This window comes from Acomys russatus, chromosome X (genome assembly GCF_903995435.1).
Source record: "Acomys russatus chromosome X, mAcoRus1.1, whole genome shotgun sequence".
NCBI classification, from domain to species: domain Eukaryota; kingdom Metazoa; phylum Chordata; class Mammalia; order Rodentia; family Muridae; genus Acomys; species Acomys russatus.
This window is the reverse complement of record NC_067169.1, coordinates 119,211,876-119,227,895: the sequence shown is the minus strand read 5'-3', so window position 1 is coordinate 119,227,895 and position 16,020 is coordinate 119,211,876. Positions and strand designations below refer to the sequence as shown.

Below are 16,020 nucleotides of genomic sequence, written 5' to 3'. Positions count from 1 at the left end.
GAGAGTGGGAGAGAGAGAAAGAGAAAAGGGGGTACTCTTAAAGAAAGTACAAGAGAGGAGTACAAGAGTAAGAGAGTGGCAAGTGGTGGGTTTGTCCTTTTATATCCTGGAACCCTAGGACACAACTGGTGGCGGGCAGCTTATGATGATGTCAGAGGTTGCTAAACAACCTGGAGTCAGATCAGACTAACAGACTAGCAGATCTGCTTGTGAGCTAACATTTCTCCCTTTTCCTATAATTAAAAAAATGAGAATGCTGAACTATTTTTCATGTGAGGTATCTAAATGCTACCTCATTGGAAGCAGCTCTTGGCTGCCATGCAAGGGAGGAAGAGAGAGAGGGGAAAAAAGAAAGAGTAACAAAATTACTCTTACGGATTATATGGTGAAGGGGAAGGAAAAGCCCCTGCCCAGGAAGGTACAGAGTAGGGGACAGGGAATGCCAGACCTGTCCTGCAGCAGATAGGGACCGAGGAGTGCTGGGAGAGCCTGGAGCTGTTTGTCCTGGGACTGAAGCACGTCATTCTAGCCCTTTGTTGATAATAGATGGATAAGGGGTGAAAATAGCAATCATCTTTGGCTGCTTCCTGCTGACACTGGGGAAGGGATAGGGGGTCTGGGAAGAGCCAGATGTGGTATTTGCCGTGTAGGGTCTGAAAACATCTGTTGCTGGGAGGGGCAATGCAGTTCCAGATGCCATGTTCTGTGAGGATGGCCAGGAGCACCTGTGGGTAGCTACTTTGGCAATGTTTTGGATGTAGGAAATCTGGCAGGATACTAGAACATTATTATGGGCAGAAGACAAAGTTAGTAGGTTAGGGAGAAAGTTCCCATTTGAGAAGTTTTGGAGCAAAGGAAAGCTTGAACATGGGAAACTTCCATTTACCCAATTGCTGGCAGTAATTAAAAAGGTCTTCTTTTGTATCTGTCCAAGTTTGGTTGCAGAGGCATGTAAGCTTAGCTGCCCTTAAAGTGGGCATAGAGATTTAAATTCTCCAGAAGGCATCCCAGAGGAGCTTGAAGGGATGATGACTGGATTGTTCCCATGGGAAAGTGGCATCAGTGATCCATTTGGGCATCCCCAGGAGTGGATTTTGACTAAAAAATTTGGTGAAATCTGCTCCAGCCTCCTGTTAGTGCTGGTCAGAGACCAAGAGCACTCCTGAATAGGAATGAGCTTAGCAAGAAAGCATAGTTCACCTAGTGCTAGGGTTTTAGCAGCTAAAAAACAAAACAAAACTGTGCCAGAGAGGAAGCTTACCCAAAAGGAAAAGTCATAACTAAAGGTCAGTGAGAAGGACAGGTGGCCGTTGTAAGGACTATGGTTGGGCCACCTCTGCTCCCCTGTGAATGAGACAGGTACCAGCAGTCTCTCAGACAAAGGGAAGTGTTTAAGCCAACTAGGAAGGGGGAACTCACCAATCATCTGGTGTTGGGTGCAGAAAGACAACAATTGGGTAGTTAGGGAGGGCGTCCCAAAACCAGGGAAGCGGGGGACACCACACCCATTGAAATAGGCGATAGGGTGAAATTTAGACTGTTGATTGGTAGTACTTATATGGGTTCCATTTGACCTGAGAGGTGGATTCCCTGTAGCTTCCAAGAATCCTTTTAAGTTTACAAAATGAGATAAGTTTTAGACATGTTAGCATCATCATTGTTTGCAATCTGCAGTGAAATACACATTGCAGAAAAAGGCAGCAGACATAACATTTTGTATTATAGTATATCAGAGGCTTAGGAAAAGACTTTGAGTTAAAGTCTTTGAGTGATCATAGGAAAGACAGAAGCTGTACAGCTCTTTCTGACAGAGCTCCGCTGATGAATGCCAAAACTCTGAACAGTTAGTGAATATAACAATAAAACAGCAAAAGGAAGAAATCTAAAGCATTTTTACCTATCTTGGATACCTAAGAACATTCTTTAGACCCTCCAAACTTCATACCTTGCATTTACCAACCATAAAACACCCTCGAGAAGGAAAAACAGGGCAGTAACTTTGAAACCATGGAGAAGCTAGCTCGTGTGCAGGCTCTTGCTTGGCTAGCTTTTCTTGTCCAGCCCAGAAACACCTTTAAATGGATAGACCCACCCACATAGGGCTGGGCCTTCCTATGGATTAATCATCAGACAATCTCCCATCCTCATGGCTACTGGCCAATCTGATCTAGACAATTCATGATCAAAGGCTTCCCTCTCTGGTAACCTTAGGCTCTGTCAAGTCCACAATTAAAGCTAACTCAAGACAGCCATTGTTATGATGATTTTAAGTGTGTTTCCAAAGCCTTCATTCAGGACTCTGTTTCTTCCACATTCTCTGCACTCGGAGCTTAAAGAAATGAGGTTGGGGCCACAGGAGTGTCTCTGAATATGTCTTGTAGGTTTTTTCACTCAGACAGCCTTTGTCCTTCACTTAACAGGATAATTTCATTTTTCTTAGGCAAATTCTTAAAACTATGAGTTCTATGCTACTGTGACATTTACTATTGGTGTCAGGCAGCTTCATAATACTGGGATGAAGTACCTGAGCTTATATTTAAAAGGAAAACTTTGGTTTGGCTCTGGGCTCTGGAGGTCCAAAGCTGGTTGTCGCATCTCTAGCAGTCTCTGCTGAGGGGACCACGTCCTCACATGGATGCATGGAGAGAAAGCTGCTGATATGCAAGCCAAGAAGCACAACAAAGCATATGGTGGGCTGCGAACCCACAGTCTCTGTCCTAGCCATTCCACAAGGCCTCCCACCGTATCCCACCTCCTAATAGTCCCACCCTATAGGCCAAGCCCTTAACACAGGAAACTTGGAGGACGCTCTATATCCAACTTACAGCGCTGATGTATGAATCCGGCTTACTGCTCTTATTAGACACATGGGTCCTTTTTGGTGGGAGAGGAAGGGGACCATGAAAACCGCAGCTCCGAAGTATGTCAGAGTACCACTGTGGCAGGAGTGTAGGCGTGTGGAGACAGACACAGCCAGATTAACATATAAGACACAACGGACCACAGGCCGACTGACTAATAAGCAGTGCCCATCCACAGGACTGGCCTAGGCCCCACACACCTAGACTTTCCTGCAATGGCAGCATCCACTTACTCGCATCCAGTCTTTCATTTTTCCTTCCTAGAAATGTGCTGCTAAGATGGGCAGGTTCAGTTGCCTGTCTCCTGCTGAGAAACCTGACACTGAGGCTGGAGACTCTGTCACTCACAGGGAGGGCCCTAACACCTGCCATCTTCCCATGCTGAGTCAGCCAGGCAATGCCTGGGTGGCTTTGCTGCCTACTTTTCCTTCACTGTGATTTATTTATGTCTGCTTTATTGTGCCATAACTGCTCTCAGCTTCACTTCTCGCTATTTACTATAGACAGTCTTATTCTTGCGAGTATGGAGACACTTTCCCCAGGTAACAAGGCATTCAGCTAAGCATTTCTTCCAAAAAGAGAATACCTGCTTACTTAACCTGAATGGAAAATCAGTGCAGTGACAAAGGGCCTAGAGGGTGCCCAGGAGCCCATGTATACAGCCATCTTCTCTGAGCCTAACAGCCCAACGGCTGAGCACTTTTGTTTCAGGAAGATAGACTTAGTATCGGGAGGGAAACAACATGGGCAAATGATTGAAGTCCCAGCCTGGAAAAGGTTAAGCCCAGAGTAACTTGAGACAATAAACCAAGTTTCTGGTTCCTCTGAGCCTACCCTCCCGGGAGCCCAAGCACACTTGGGAGCTGGAAGATAGGAAGAAAAGACAGTTTAACTGGCCTGGTCTCTTGGAGGGCTCAGAGTAGGCAAAACAGATGCCCCTTTCCACTCCACAGGCCCTGTACTAGTGTCTCCACTTAGTGGCTTTGAACTCAACGTATTTCAGCTTTTTCAAGGAATTTCCATGTTTGTTCATAATTGTTATTAGTTTAATTGTTTGTAGGATGTATTGGAGGTGTTCTGGGTGACACCAGACATAAACCAGAAAAGAAAGGGGAGCCACTGGGGGGGGGGGGGGGCTGAAGGCAGGCTTCTCAGCAGCAAGGGGATTGGCCTGGGACCCTGACTACTTCCCAGCTCTTTTTTACTGTGACACAAAGGGTATCTTTAGCAAGCCAGTTTCTGCATTTCAAAGCCTCTTAGGTGACCTAGGGGCTATCTTGGAAGACCCACCATCTAAGCGACCCTCAGCCATGGGAGATTTCAGGCATATCTTGAGACTAAATTATGCAGAGGCTCTGAGAGATCTAAAAAGGAATAGCTGCATAAGCCCTCAGACAGCAAAAACTGACAGAAGGCCACTTCAAAGCTTAGGTGCCATCCCTCCTAGCTCCTTCCAGATGCAACAGTTCTACGAATTCTGTAACAGTGACATCATCATTCTATTTTAAGACAGCAGGGATCAAACTCACCCTGTCCCTAGAATCCGCCTCCGCCCCACCCCACCCCCCAAAAAAAAACACTGTGGCCAACTTCGAAAATTTTAAATTCATTTTGTTATGTCTTGAGATTGTTTTTTACCCATGCATGTCCGGCTTAAAATATGTGTAAAGGTAAATGCAAGTGTTTTCAAACATTTTATATATTATGTATACCTGTGTATAAAATATATTCATGCACATATATAGGCCTAACAAGTAGTTACAAACCAAGATATTCTGAAATTTCTTTAAACCTATTAAAATGGTATTAAAGCTTCTACTAAATGTTTTGTAAAACCTTTAAATTCTACTTATGGATATTTTTTAAAGTATTTTTAGAGTCATAGGACAAAAGTTTCATTAATCCACAAGATTTAACATTGGATACACAGATTTTCAAAAAAAATTTCCTTCTACGATAACTTGATTTTATTTTATTTTATTTTTTATTTAATTAATTTATTCAGATTAAACCTCTATTTTATTTTTAATAACAAGAATGCTTAGCCTTCATTAAAATATCCTATGAGATTAAATACAATGGATTATTTTCAACAATACTAATATTCAAATGTTAAATGTAAAAATAATTAGTTCCATGACACACTTGAAATGATGAGCATATATGTTTGTCAAATATCCTTATGTTAAATTTCCTTTCCATTTACAAAAGTACAGGAAATATCATCTCAAAAAATCATAAGGTTCAGAATCAAGGTAAACTCCCTGTGTGTAATAAAACGGGCTATGTCATTAAGTCTTTAATAATAATAGCTTTCAGCTTACATTTTAACACAGAGTCTACTTTATATTTGTAACATTAAAACAAAAGGCTATGGTTTATATAGCAGTGATCTCTTCAAAAAAAACAGTTTTTTCAAAGTTCTTATCAAATCTAACTTAAACTAACAAAAAGTAATTTTAAAGCCCTAAACTCTCATCAAAAATCACTTAAGGCTTTAGTCTTTGAGACATGAAGTCAATTATTCGTATTGAAGGCTGTACCTTTAAGCACACAGTATTTGAGTGCTTGGGAGATGGCTCAGCAGTTAAGAGCACTAGCAGTTCTTTTAAAAAAAAAAAATTCCAAGTACGGAGCACAAGGCTTTTTAGAGACTTTTCCATTTTTATTTTATGTGTATGGGTGTTTTGTCTGCATGTATATCTGTGTATTCCATGTGTGTAGTATCTAAAGAGGCCAGAACAAGTAATATCCCCTTCAACTGGATTTACAAACAGTTGCGAGCCACCATGTGGATGCTGAGAATTGTATCTCAGTCCTCTGGAAGAAGTGCTTAACCAATGACACACCCCTTCAGTCCCAGAGAAAGGATTTCTTAATGCCATAGAAAAAATAATCAGATATACAGCCTAACTTTAAAACTGATAATTAGGTGCCAGGTAATGAGAGCACTCAGGAGGCAGAGGCAGGAGTATCTCTGTGAGTTTGAGGCCAGCCTGGTCTACAAAGCGTGTCCCTGAGAGCCAGGGCTACACAGAGAGAAACACCGTCTTAAACAAAGAAACAAAAACTAGAGACTCAAACAACTGATGATTGATTTAAATGAAAGCTATAAATTTTTGATACACACACACACACACTTTTTCTATATATGTCTATGATTTTCTTGGAGAAAGAGGAGGAGGAGGAGGAGGTGGAGGAGGACGATTTGGTTTTTTGAGACAGGGTTTTTCTGTGTAGCCTTGGCTGTTCTGGAACTTGCTTCGTAGACCAGCCTGGCCCTGAACTCAAGGCTGTCACATCCATGAGACCACCTATCCACTGTCCTGAGGCAGAAAAATAAGCCAGCCACAGTAACCACCTTTCCAGGGCTTCCCCGGCATTAGAGCGAGGGCACGAGGGCTTTGTGTGGTCCCTTGTGTGAGGCGATGTTAGGCCCCTCCACACATTCTCTTCTTCCCGTGCTAGGCCACCTGGATTGCTAGCAGACACTGGACACCTCCTCTGGGTAACAGTAACACAACGCCCAGTGTTCTGTGGATAGCAACTCCTACCATGACTCACCTTCCTGAGAGAAGAGACAAGAGTAAGGATAGAGCACACCTGCACACACCTGGGCTGTATCTCTGTATCTCAAAGCTGGCAGAGGGAGCAGGGGACCATGGGGATTCTGAAGAGTTTTGTATTAACTCCTCACAGGCACTGGCTGAATCCTAGACAAATCTTTCAGGCAGGGGCCACCTCTGATCCCCACCTGTTCCCTTGAACAGGAAGTCCAAGGTGACAGCTTTGGTCCACAGACTTCTCCAGGACCAGTACTGACAGCAGAAACAGCTTCCAAGTGTCTTCTATCAGGGGTCTCCTGGATTCTCCTTGAGGGCCTCGGCAGACCCCTGGTCTTACTCAGCAGGGAAATACCTAGGACTCCCTGAAGCACTCACACTACAGGATGATTCAAAATTGCAGTGAGTCTGGCTATTCTGCCTTAAGGTCTCCCAGGGCTCACAGGAGTACAGAGGTCCTGGTGCGATCTGATCACAAGTCCGAGGATGGGATTCCTACGTGGGCCCCACTCAGTACCCGTGGTCAGCCAAGAACCAAGTGGGGCCCGCAATGATAAACAGGAACCACATGGACAAACAGGCCCCATATGCTCCTTGACTAGGGCCTTTGCAAAGGCGCCACATTGAGGCATTCCCCACGGGAAAGGGGACTGCTTAAATGGCAGGATAAAACTAGGTCCCTAGAGGGGGCTGTGGAAGGTTGGCTGCGCTTAGGGTGACCCCAGCAGTATAGTTCAGTGGCTGTGGTGTGTGCTGCCCCAGAGAGAGACTACTTGTGAGAACGAGCCCCTTCCCTTCCCTCTAGTCCTTCCTGGTAGAAACCAGCCCATGGGGTCTACTTCAGAGTTTTCCAGAGAGGAGAGGACATGTGACTTTCTTGGTCATTGTGCAAGTCAGGGAGGGCTTCAGAGGCCAAGCGCACAGGCCTAAAGGGTCAAGCAAGTGTGCATCTTGTTCTGGGTCCTAAAGCAAACTTACAGTGACTGTGGTCATAAGCCCCCTCAAACCTCTGCATCCCCATCTACATCCATGGAGATATCTGGATACAGGACCTGGGGCATCAGGAGCGATTTTACGAGATTCCTGAAGGGAAGGAGCCAGGTGGTTTTTCCAGCGTTCCAGGGATTTGTGTTGGGCCTCAGAGCCATTTTGTGACACAAGTATTCCAGCATCCTGGGACTTGAAGGGGAAGTCATTTTGTTCCATGCCCAACAGGGAGAGGGTGAGGGAAATAGGCAGGTGGTTTGTTTCAGCATCCAGGGACTTCCAGATATGAGCTCAGAACCATTTTGTGATGCAAGCATTCCAGCATCCGGGGACTTGAAGCGGGAGCCATTTTGTGCCACGCCCAACAGGCAGACTGTGATGCCGCCCTTTCCGAGTCAAGGTGAGCAATTTATGGCTGGCAAAGGCCCTTTTCAGGATAGAGACCTTTTAAGAGAACGCAGTGTTGACACTGGTTAGTGTGTCTCCAAGGACCTCGTGAGAGTTGGCATGAAAGCCTTGCCTGGGGCCAATCTCAGAGGTCCCAAAGGCGGCCTGAGAGTGCGGGTAGGGGGCTGGGAGGCCAAGCACCAGAGAGAGGGGCCCACAATGTTTCAGCTCTTCCCCTGTGTGATCACTGCAACAAACAGGGTCCCATTAGCCAGAATCAGCCTTTAACCCAGCCACTCCCTGTGGACACAAAGCTAAAGGGATGATTTTTGGAGGAGGGTTACTCTCTACAGTGTCTTAGCGCTCACTGTGTGTGGGGGACCCAAGAGGACAGCAGAAGCCGCACTCCACCTCACAGGAACCTCTGGACTCGGAGATGAGGTTCATCCCACACTCTCACCTGGTTCTCAGGCATGGGGCCAATTTTGGGTTTCAGAAGCAGGCAGGGCACCAAGACAGACCCCAGACAGACAGGGAGACAGGGAAATTGAAGCTACATTGTATTCTTTTGAGGCTCTAGGAAACCAGCCTAGGCTGACTTGAGGTATTTTCCCTGCTCTGCCTTCCATGTCTGTGTCTTAGGACTCGAGAGTATGAGAGCTGTGTTTTTAGGTTCCTGCTGCTTAGAGGTTGCCTGAGGGCCAGCTGACAGCGAAGATCCCCTTCTCTGCCATTTCCCACGCAAAAGAATTTCCTGGAGGGCAAGGAAGGCTCTCAGAGGCAAGGTGACAGCACCAGCTGAGCTGAAGAGACAGTTTTCACCTGGTGGGCCCCCAATTAACGCAGCCTGGGACCTAGTGAGGAAAAGGTAAAAAAAAAAAAAAAAAAAAAAAACATAATCTGTCATCCACACCATTCAGGGCACAGGTGGGCCTCTGCACACTCTCCAGTCCTGAGAGGCCTTGAGGAGGCTACACTGACCCACTGTGCCTTTGCTTCAGACTGCGGATTGAGGAGGAGGAGGAGGAGGCAGATTTACCCTAGGGATAAGGCCTCAGATTGACACAAGTAAGGAAGAAGGGACAGCGAGGAGGCAGAATTGGACCTCTGACAGAAGACATGCAAAGGCTGCCCTGCTGCAACACAGATCTAGGACGTGGTTCACTCTAGACCAAAGATGCCACCTCTGATTTGTGCTTGAGGAGCTGAGGTGGGGCTCAGAGGTGGCTTGGAACCTGGAAGCTGGAGCTGAGAGTCCTGAAGGGCATTGTGGGATAGGAAAGGGAGGGAAGACTTCAGAGTCTGCAGGACAATGCAGGGGCATGGCTTTTTGGCTCTTGAGTCGGCCCTTGCAAGACATTTCCAGAGCTGATTCATCTTGACTTTTGTCTCCTCTCTCAGGAAGATGAGCCTTTGGAGCATGGGCTACCATTGGAGGCCAGAGGGAGCCAGGCGTGTTTGACAGAGGAGGTGGGTATTGGCAACCAGGTAAGCTGTCCTGGTCATTATTGAACATGTGAAAAGGCCCCGTCCCCCAGAGAGAGGACTGCATAAAGCATGCATGGCTCTGTGCTGATGCCTAGGGAACCCTGAGGGGGAGCTGCCACTCCTGTCGTGGAAAACGGGGGTTCCTAGAAGGGGAGATAAGATGCATTTCAGGTGGACTTTGGAAACCCCTAAAAGAGCACAGAGGAGGCCAGGACAGGTGGCCATCACTGCAGATTCCTACACAGGGCATGATGGTCCGTGCCCCAGGCTAAGCCATCATGTCAGGGTACAGTATAGCCAGGTGTGGGAGTGTGCCACAGTGAGAATCCTGGCACTCAGAGGCACATGCAGGACCAGGGAGGGTCCTTGGGGCATAGGGCACCCCGCAGGCAAAATCCCTGCAACAGGTTTTGAGAACTGCCCAAGCTACAGGTGTCAGATCCAACTCACCCTTTCTCCCCCCAGCCCCCTTCCGCAGGCCTGTGAGTCTTCATCCCTCTGAGCTGCAACAAGTCCATTCCTGTGTTCCCAAGGAAATCAGCATGGATCCAACTGACAGCAGACACACAGGCAACCTCCCAGAGAGCAGCACTCAGTCCCAAAGCAGGGCAAGGGGCCTGGAGCGTGCCCACATCCCAGGAGCTGAGGCAGGCAAGGTGGAGGCCACCGCCACCCACTCAGGGCATCCATCTGTGGGTGATACGCTGGCCTCTCCCGAGTGGCCTCAGAGAGCCTCCTCTCCTGACTATGCCAGTAGGGCATCATCTTTTGAGTCTTTTGGCAGCCAAGCTACAGAACTGGCTGACCCACACTCTCCCTCACAAGGTGTCCTCAACAGAAAGATGATTGATGTGGTTCGCTTCCTTCTCCTCAAGTACACTAGGAAGCAGCTGACATCTAAGGCTCAGATTCTGTACACAGTCCTCCGCTGTTATGAGGAATACTACCCGGTCATCTTTTCTAAGGCCTCTGATTGTTTGAGGCTGCTCTTTGGCCTGGAGATAGTGGAAAGAAACGCCCCTGACCACATCTACTCTGTTGCCCTTGCCCTTGGGATCACCTACCATGGGACTCAGCATGGTTTTGCAGGCGTACCCAAGACAGGCCTGCTACTAATCGTGCTGTGCATCATCTTCATAGAGGACAACTGCGCTAGTGAGCAGGCCTTGTGGCGCGTACTGAACAACATGGGGCTGTATGCAGGCAGTGAGCATTTCATGTACGGGGAGCCCAGACGTCTCATCACGGAGCATTTTGTGCAGGAAGGGTACCTGGAATACAGGCAGGTGCCTGACAGCGATCCTCCTTCCTATGAGTTCCTGTGGGGCCCTAGGGCCTGCGCCGAAACCACCAAAATGAAATTATTGAAGTCTTTTGCCAACATAGTTAAGCAAGGTGCCAGAGCCTACCCCTTTAGATATGCAGAGGTTCTGAGAAAGGAGATAGACAGAGTCTAGGCCAGGAGGGCCGGGCAGATGGCCCTTCTGGCTCTGCCCTGCACAAGTTCTACTTCCCTCACAGGCAGTTCCCATCCAACCCCAGGACAGGCAGAGTCAGTCATCTAAGTACCACGCCATCATGTGACACATGGTGGGAGGAGCTGTGGGAACCACTCTCTCCTGTTCTTCCCTCTACTCTGTCCTGTCTGGGTGGCTTGAGGTTGTCTAGTTGCTATAGAATGTTGCGACCTTTACTACAAGGCTCATGGACCTGGGATGTCTTAAGTGTGCAAATGGATTTAGCAATGCCCATGCTGCTGTTCATCCACTTCAGGAGAAGGGTATCATTGTGTAATCCAACGAGAATGACTTCCATCTAAGTTGTACTATTTCTCAAGCTCCCATGGCATTCTAAGTGGACGTTCCCAGGCAGTGGGGAAGGCCTTGGCCTTTTCCTGACAAACAGAATAAAATGATCTCGATTGCTTCCTCAGTTTTAGTCTCCTGTTCTGGTTAACTGCAGTGAAGGTGAAGGGAAGGTGAAAGCAATTTCTTCTGCATGCTCTCGCTGAGCACCAGCTGCTCTGTGAGAGGTGCTGGGTTAGCAGGCAGCCTTAAGGCTGGTCCACCCTCTTCTAGGAAATGGTGTCGCTCAAGTGCCCCTACCCTGTCAGGAGGACAGGTGAGAATTCCCTTCACAGCACAAGGACAGCAATGTTGCCGAGGGGTCACCTTCGGCTAGTGGCCCCAAGTCGGTGGAGTAATTATTCACCAGGAACAGGGCCTGGAGCGCTGTGAATGTCTTAGGGCTGAGAAAAGGGAAAACTGCTCCAAGCTGCTGTGCTGCTGGACTTGGCATGGAGGACTCGGGCTGGGGTCTCATTGGGGACTGAACACTAGGATAACACATACAGTCAGAAAGGGTGTATCCCCATCACCCCCAAAAAGAAAAGGAAAAGTGTGCAGACAGGAAGCCTGCCCTGGTGTTAGAGTTACAGAGGACACAGCACGTGTAGGGCAAGCTTTACCCTCTGCATGTGTTCCTCCTCTCACACAGGGTAGAATCATGGGAAGGTGAGGCCTAGAACTCCTAGACAGGGCCTCTTCCACTTCTCCTGTCAGGAGAGACAGAGATGACTACTAAGGGTGTATTAGTGTGTTGCCTACATGTGAAGTGTTCTGCACGTGTCCCTGGTATCCCCAGAGGACAGAAGAGGGTGCCACACTTCATGGAAACAGAGTTACACATGCTTGTGAGTCTGCATGTCAGTGATGGAAACTGAACCTTCCTCCTGCAATATCAGGAAGTGCTCAGCAAAGCTCTAGCACCGGGCCAATTTGTTTTTTTTAAAAAAACATTTGTGTCTCTGTATAGGAGAGTGTGAGGGTGGACTCATGCATGCCTCAGTGCTGGTGGGGAGCCAGAGGATATATCTCAAGTTGGCTCTTCCTTCCACCTTGTGTTGTTGGTACCTCACTGGCTTCTGCTGCTGCTGCTGCAGTATGCAGTCCAAGCTGGCTGCCTGGGAGATTCTGGCCCATTCTCCTGCCTCTCCTGCCATCTTGCCAAAGGAGGGCTAGGATTCCTGCATCAGGTGCTAGCTGCTGCATCCCACTGTTTATGCAGGTTCCAGGGAGGTGATCAGACAGATCCTCAGGCATGAGCGGTTACCACTGTTTTCCTGTGATCTGTCCCCACAACCATAAGATAGCATTGTAGCTCAGTTCTCTAGTGCAGTGATGGCAGAGATCTTAACATGTGTCCAACAAGCAGGAGGATTTAGTAAAGTTTGTTCAGGAAATTTCACCGTGGCTACTTGGCTGTCCCCTGCCCCTTTTTTCTCTGTGGTTCTCTCCCCTCAAGGAACTGCACCTGGAGGTTCACAGTCAGGACCCCACTTCCCAGATGAGGAACTGTCAGGCATCCTAGCATTGGGAATGTCCCCTCTTCAAACCATTTTGTGAGGTTTCTCAAATGGAGAAAGCCAGTCTGAGTTTTGTGAATTCAGGTAGGCGCTTTGCAAGAACCCTAAATGTCTCTCTTTGAGGACCAGGGGTCTGGAAGTCGCACAGCTTCGCCCCTGTGGTCAGCCTAGCTCCAGCTGCCCCACACTTGTATGGATGAACTCCCTTTCCTGCCGTTCTGGGGAACCCAGCAGAGACACCATTTTTAGGCACTCCCAGAGGAAAAGATGAGTGAGTAGCGTGTAGGGTAGGCACAGGTCCTGAGAGGGCACTGTGGGAGCTCCGGTCTGGTTACAACAACTTCAGATAATCTGGGTCAGATGGTCTGGTGAGCTGCACCCAGCAGGTACCAACGTGGGGCAGTGAGCCCACTCCCTTCACACTCTGGGGCCTCTGTGGATAGAAGGCATTTGAGAGGTTCCCAGAAAGAAAGGGGCCCCGGGACTTAGTCAAGACTGAAGTTCAGACTGGGTCTCAGAAGCTGCAACACATGTCCATGGGCACTGACAGTCAAGGGCAGTGTATCCTGCTGTGGGTCTGGCAACAAATCTCATGTGACTTAGAGGAAGAAAGGGCAGCTCCCCAAGCTTCTGCATCCCCATCTGCATCAGGGACCTTGGGGCTTGGGGTGTCTCAGAGCCATTTTGTGAGATTCCTGGAAGGAGAAAGCCTCGATTCACTTTTGAAGCATATGGGCGAGAGCTTAGGGTGGACTGAAGGGGCCTCTCTCAGGATAGGTGGGACACAAATAGTGCTGCTTCATGCTGTGGTTAGCATGCTAGCCAGGAGGGCTGTGCCCAAGGCTCCTCCTTGGGGATTTAGCACAGCAGCCTGAGAGCAGACTGTGATGGCTCTGGTCCAGAAACAAGCACTTCAGATCATCTGGGTCACATGGTCTGGTTTCCCTGAAAGAGGATCCCATCATCCCCAGGGTGAGAGTCAGACCTGAGAGTGGATGGCAGAAGACACAGTGCAGAGAGAGGGCCCCACAGCTGTACCCTTGTGGTGAGGGAGCACTGTGCCAAACAGGTTCCCAGTTGCTGGAGTCAGCCCTTTGCCCAGTAGGGCACTGTAGACAAACACACAGGAGCTATTTTTAGAGGTCCAGATATCCCTGACAGTGGCTTTGCATTCAGTATGTATGTAAGACCTGAGAGAGGACTGCAGAAGCCCCACCCCATCTAGAAGGCACCCAAATGGTATTTCCACCGATGTGTACTTGGAAGAGCAGGCCGATCCCACTCCCTCTCCAAGCATTCAGTGCATGATGCCATTTGGGGACTTCAGAAAGAGGAGGGGACCAAGTGTCTATCAGTCAAGTTCTGAGCTCTGAGTCCTTACCTGAAACTGTACCACAGACAGACAGGCATTGCAGGCAGACAGGCAGACAGGCAGACAGCCCAACAGACTGGGATAATCAAGCTACTGTGTATAGGTTTAACAGTGGTGAAGGAAACTAAGGCTGACTTGTATGAGTGATCCCCTCACCAAGCTTCCTCATCTGCCTTCTGGGACCTCAGGGTGAGGGCATGCTGGGAGGTTATATGTGATGATTTGTGGTTGTGAATGCTTAGAAAGATGCTTCAGTACTGACTTACAGGAATGAGATCCTCGTCCACCCTTGCGGGTGCACCAGGGCAGGGGTGGTGGGATGGCCAGGCTATCACGGCCAACTGACAGCACAGGTTGGACCTGAGAATCACTTTCTAGATAGAGGCTCTAGATAGCCATAGTGCAGCCTGCCACTGAGCAGGGCCCATGCTCTTGGTCTACACAGCACAGGAGGGCTTCCACACTCCCTCAGTCCCGGGGGTCCTTGGTGTTGTTACCATGGGCATCTTCACTTCTGCTTGCAATACTTGAGGTGACAGAAGAGCCGGACTTGTCCCAGGGAGAAAGGCCTAAGATATGTAGAAGTAAGGAGGAGCAAGGAGACTTCTGACATGAATAAGCTCTCCCTCCTCTCAGCTGGGCCGGGTGGTGGGGGAAGACTGTGGACCAGAGATGCCACCTCTGACTTCCTGCTCGGGGGACCACTGAGGCGGGGATCATCGCTGATCTTGACCTGAAGCATGGATGTCACTGATGGAGGTCAGCAGGGGACTTGTGAGGAGTCAATAGGACATTCTTCAGATTCCCCAAGACAAGAGTGGCCCCCTGCTCCACTTGCCAGTCTCGAGAAACATGCTAGGGGTGCTCAGATGGGCTCTGTCTTCACCCTTGTCTCCTCCCCAGGAGGATGAACCTGCCTGGTGAGGGATGGGTATATATACCAGGCCAGTAGAGGGAGCCATGTGAGGTTACCAGAGAAGGTGTCCATGATCAGCCATCCATCCAGGTGAGCAAGCACAGTAAGACTCTTGTGCCCCATATTTGACCACCTCCCCTTAGTGGGGAGGCCTGATGGCACTCAAAGAAAGAATAAGCAGGCTACCAAGATGAGACTTGATAGCCTATGACCATATAGTGGGGGAGGAGGTCTTGCTGGGTCTCAGACCTAGGGGAGGGGAATAGAGTGAAAGCAGGAGGGTGGAATGGGAGGATACAAGTGACAGGATAGCAATTGAGTTGTAATCTGAATAAATTAATAAAATTAAATTTAAAAACAAGAAATTAACCATTCATGGGGACAGAACCAACTCCAAAAGTCAGGGACCACATAGAGCCTGTTATGTTGGGGGATGGTCTGAATTATTTTGATGCTAATTACTGCTTGCTGTCTCTGTGACCCACCTTTTGCTTAATAAAAAGCCATCCCACCTGGGCAGGGCAGAGGAGATAGGTGGGGCTAGGAGAGAGAGAGGAATCCTGGGAAGAAAAAGGCAGGATTGCCAAGAGGAGGAAGGAAAGAGACCTGAGGAGAGGAGAAGAAGGCAGCCATGGGTTAGATCGAGGAGAAGCACATGGCCAGAGTGGATGGAGAATTCGGCCCAGATGAAGATCATTAGGAGGAATTTGGTGTTATGGATGCGAGGTAGCTTGATAGAAGTTATTGGAAGCAGATGGCATGGGATGGAGGCAGGAATCCCATGCCTGCCCCACCATGGGAGGGAGTTTAGAGGATTGATATCTGCTCTGCCCCAGGTTTACTAAGGCTATTTTAAAATATAACACATGTCTGTGTGTTGGTTGATTGCTAGCAGGGCCTGCAGGCAATAGAGATAACTTTAAAAAAAAAAAACTGTTATAGCCATATTCTGTTTCCTGTCGAGCTCTAAGGGGAAGCTGCTGTGGGTGGCCTCTCTTAGGCATCTTGAGTTAGGGTGAGTGAGGTATCTGTGGGTGAAGATGACTTGTACCTAGCATTTGAATCATATCAGCAGTTGGGGC

At 48.5% G+C, this 16,020-nt stretch overlaps 1 protein-coding gene across 1 annotated transcript; it reads left to right on the top strand.

The window, feature by feature from the left end:
- Window positions 1-9,828: 9,828 nt before the first annotated feature.
- On the top strand, window positions 9,829-10,743 carry LOC127185501 (melanoma-associated antigen 10-like). The gene has a single exon (XM_051141937.1). It carries the CDS (start codon window positions 9,829-9,831, stop codon window positions 10,741-10,743), a length of 915 nt encoding a protein of 304 aa, XP_050997894.1.
- The last annotated feature ends 5,277 nt before the right edge of the window (window positions 10,744-16,020 follow it).

Bases quoted from the DNA above. Each gene is read 5' to 3' on its own strand.
- LOC127185501 (XM_051141937.1), top strand. From the start codon at position 9,829: ATGGATCCAACTGACAGCAGACACACAGGCAACCTCCCAGAGAGCAGC.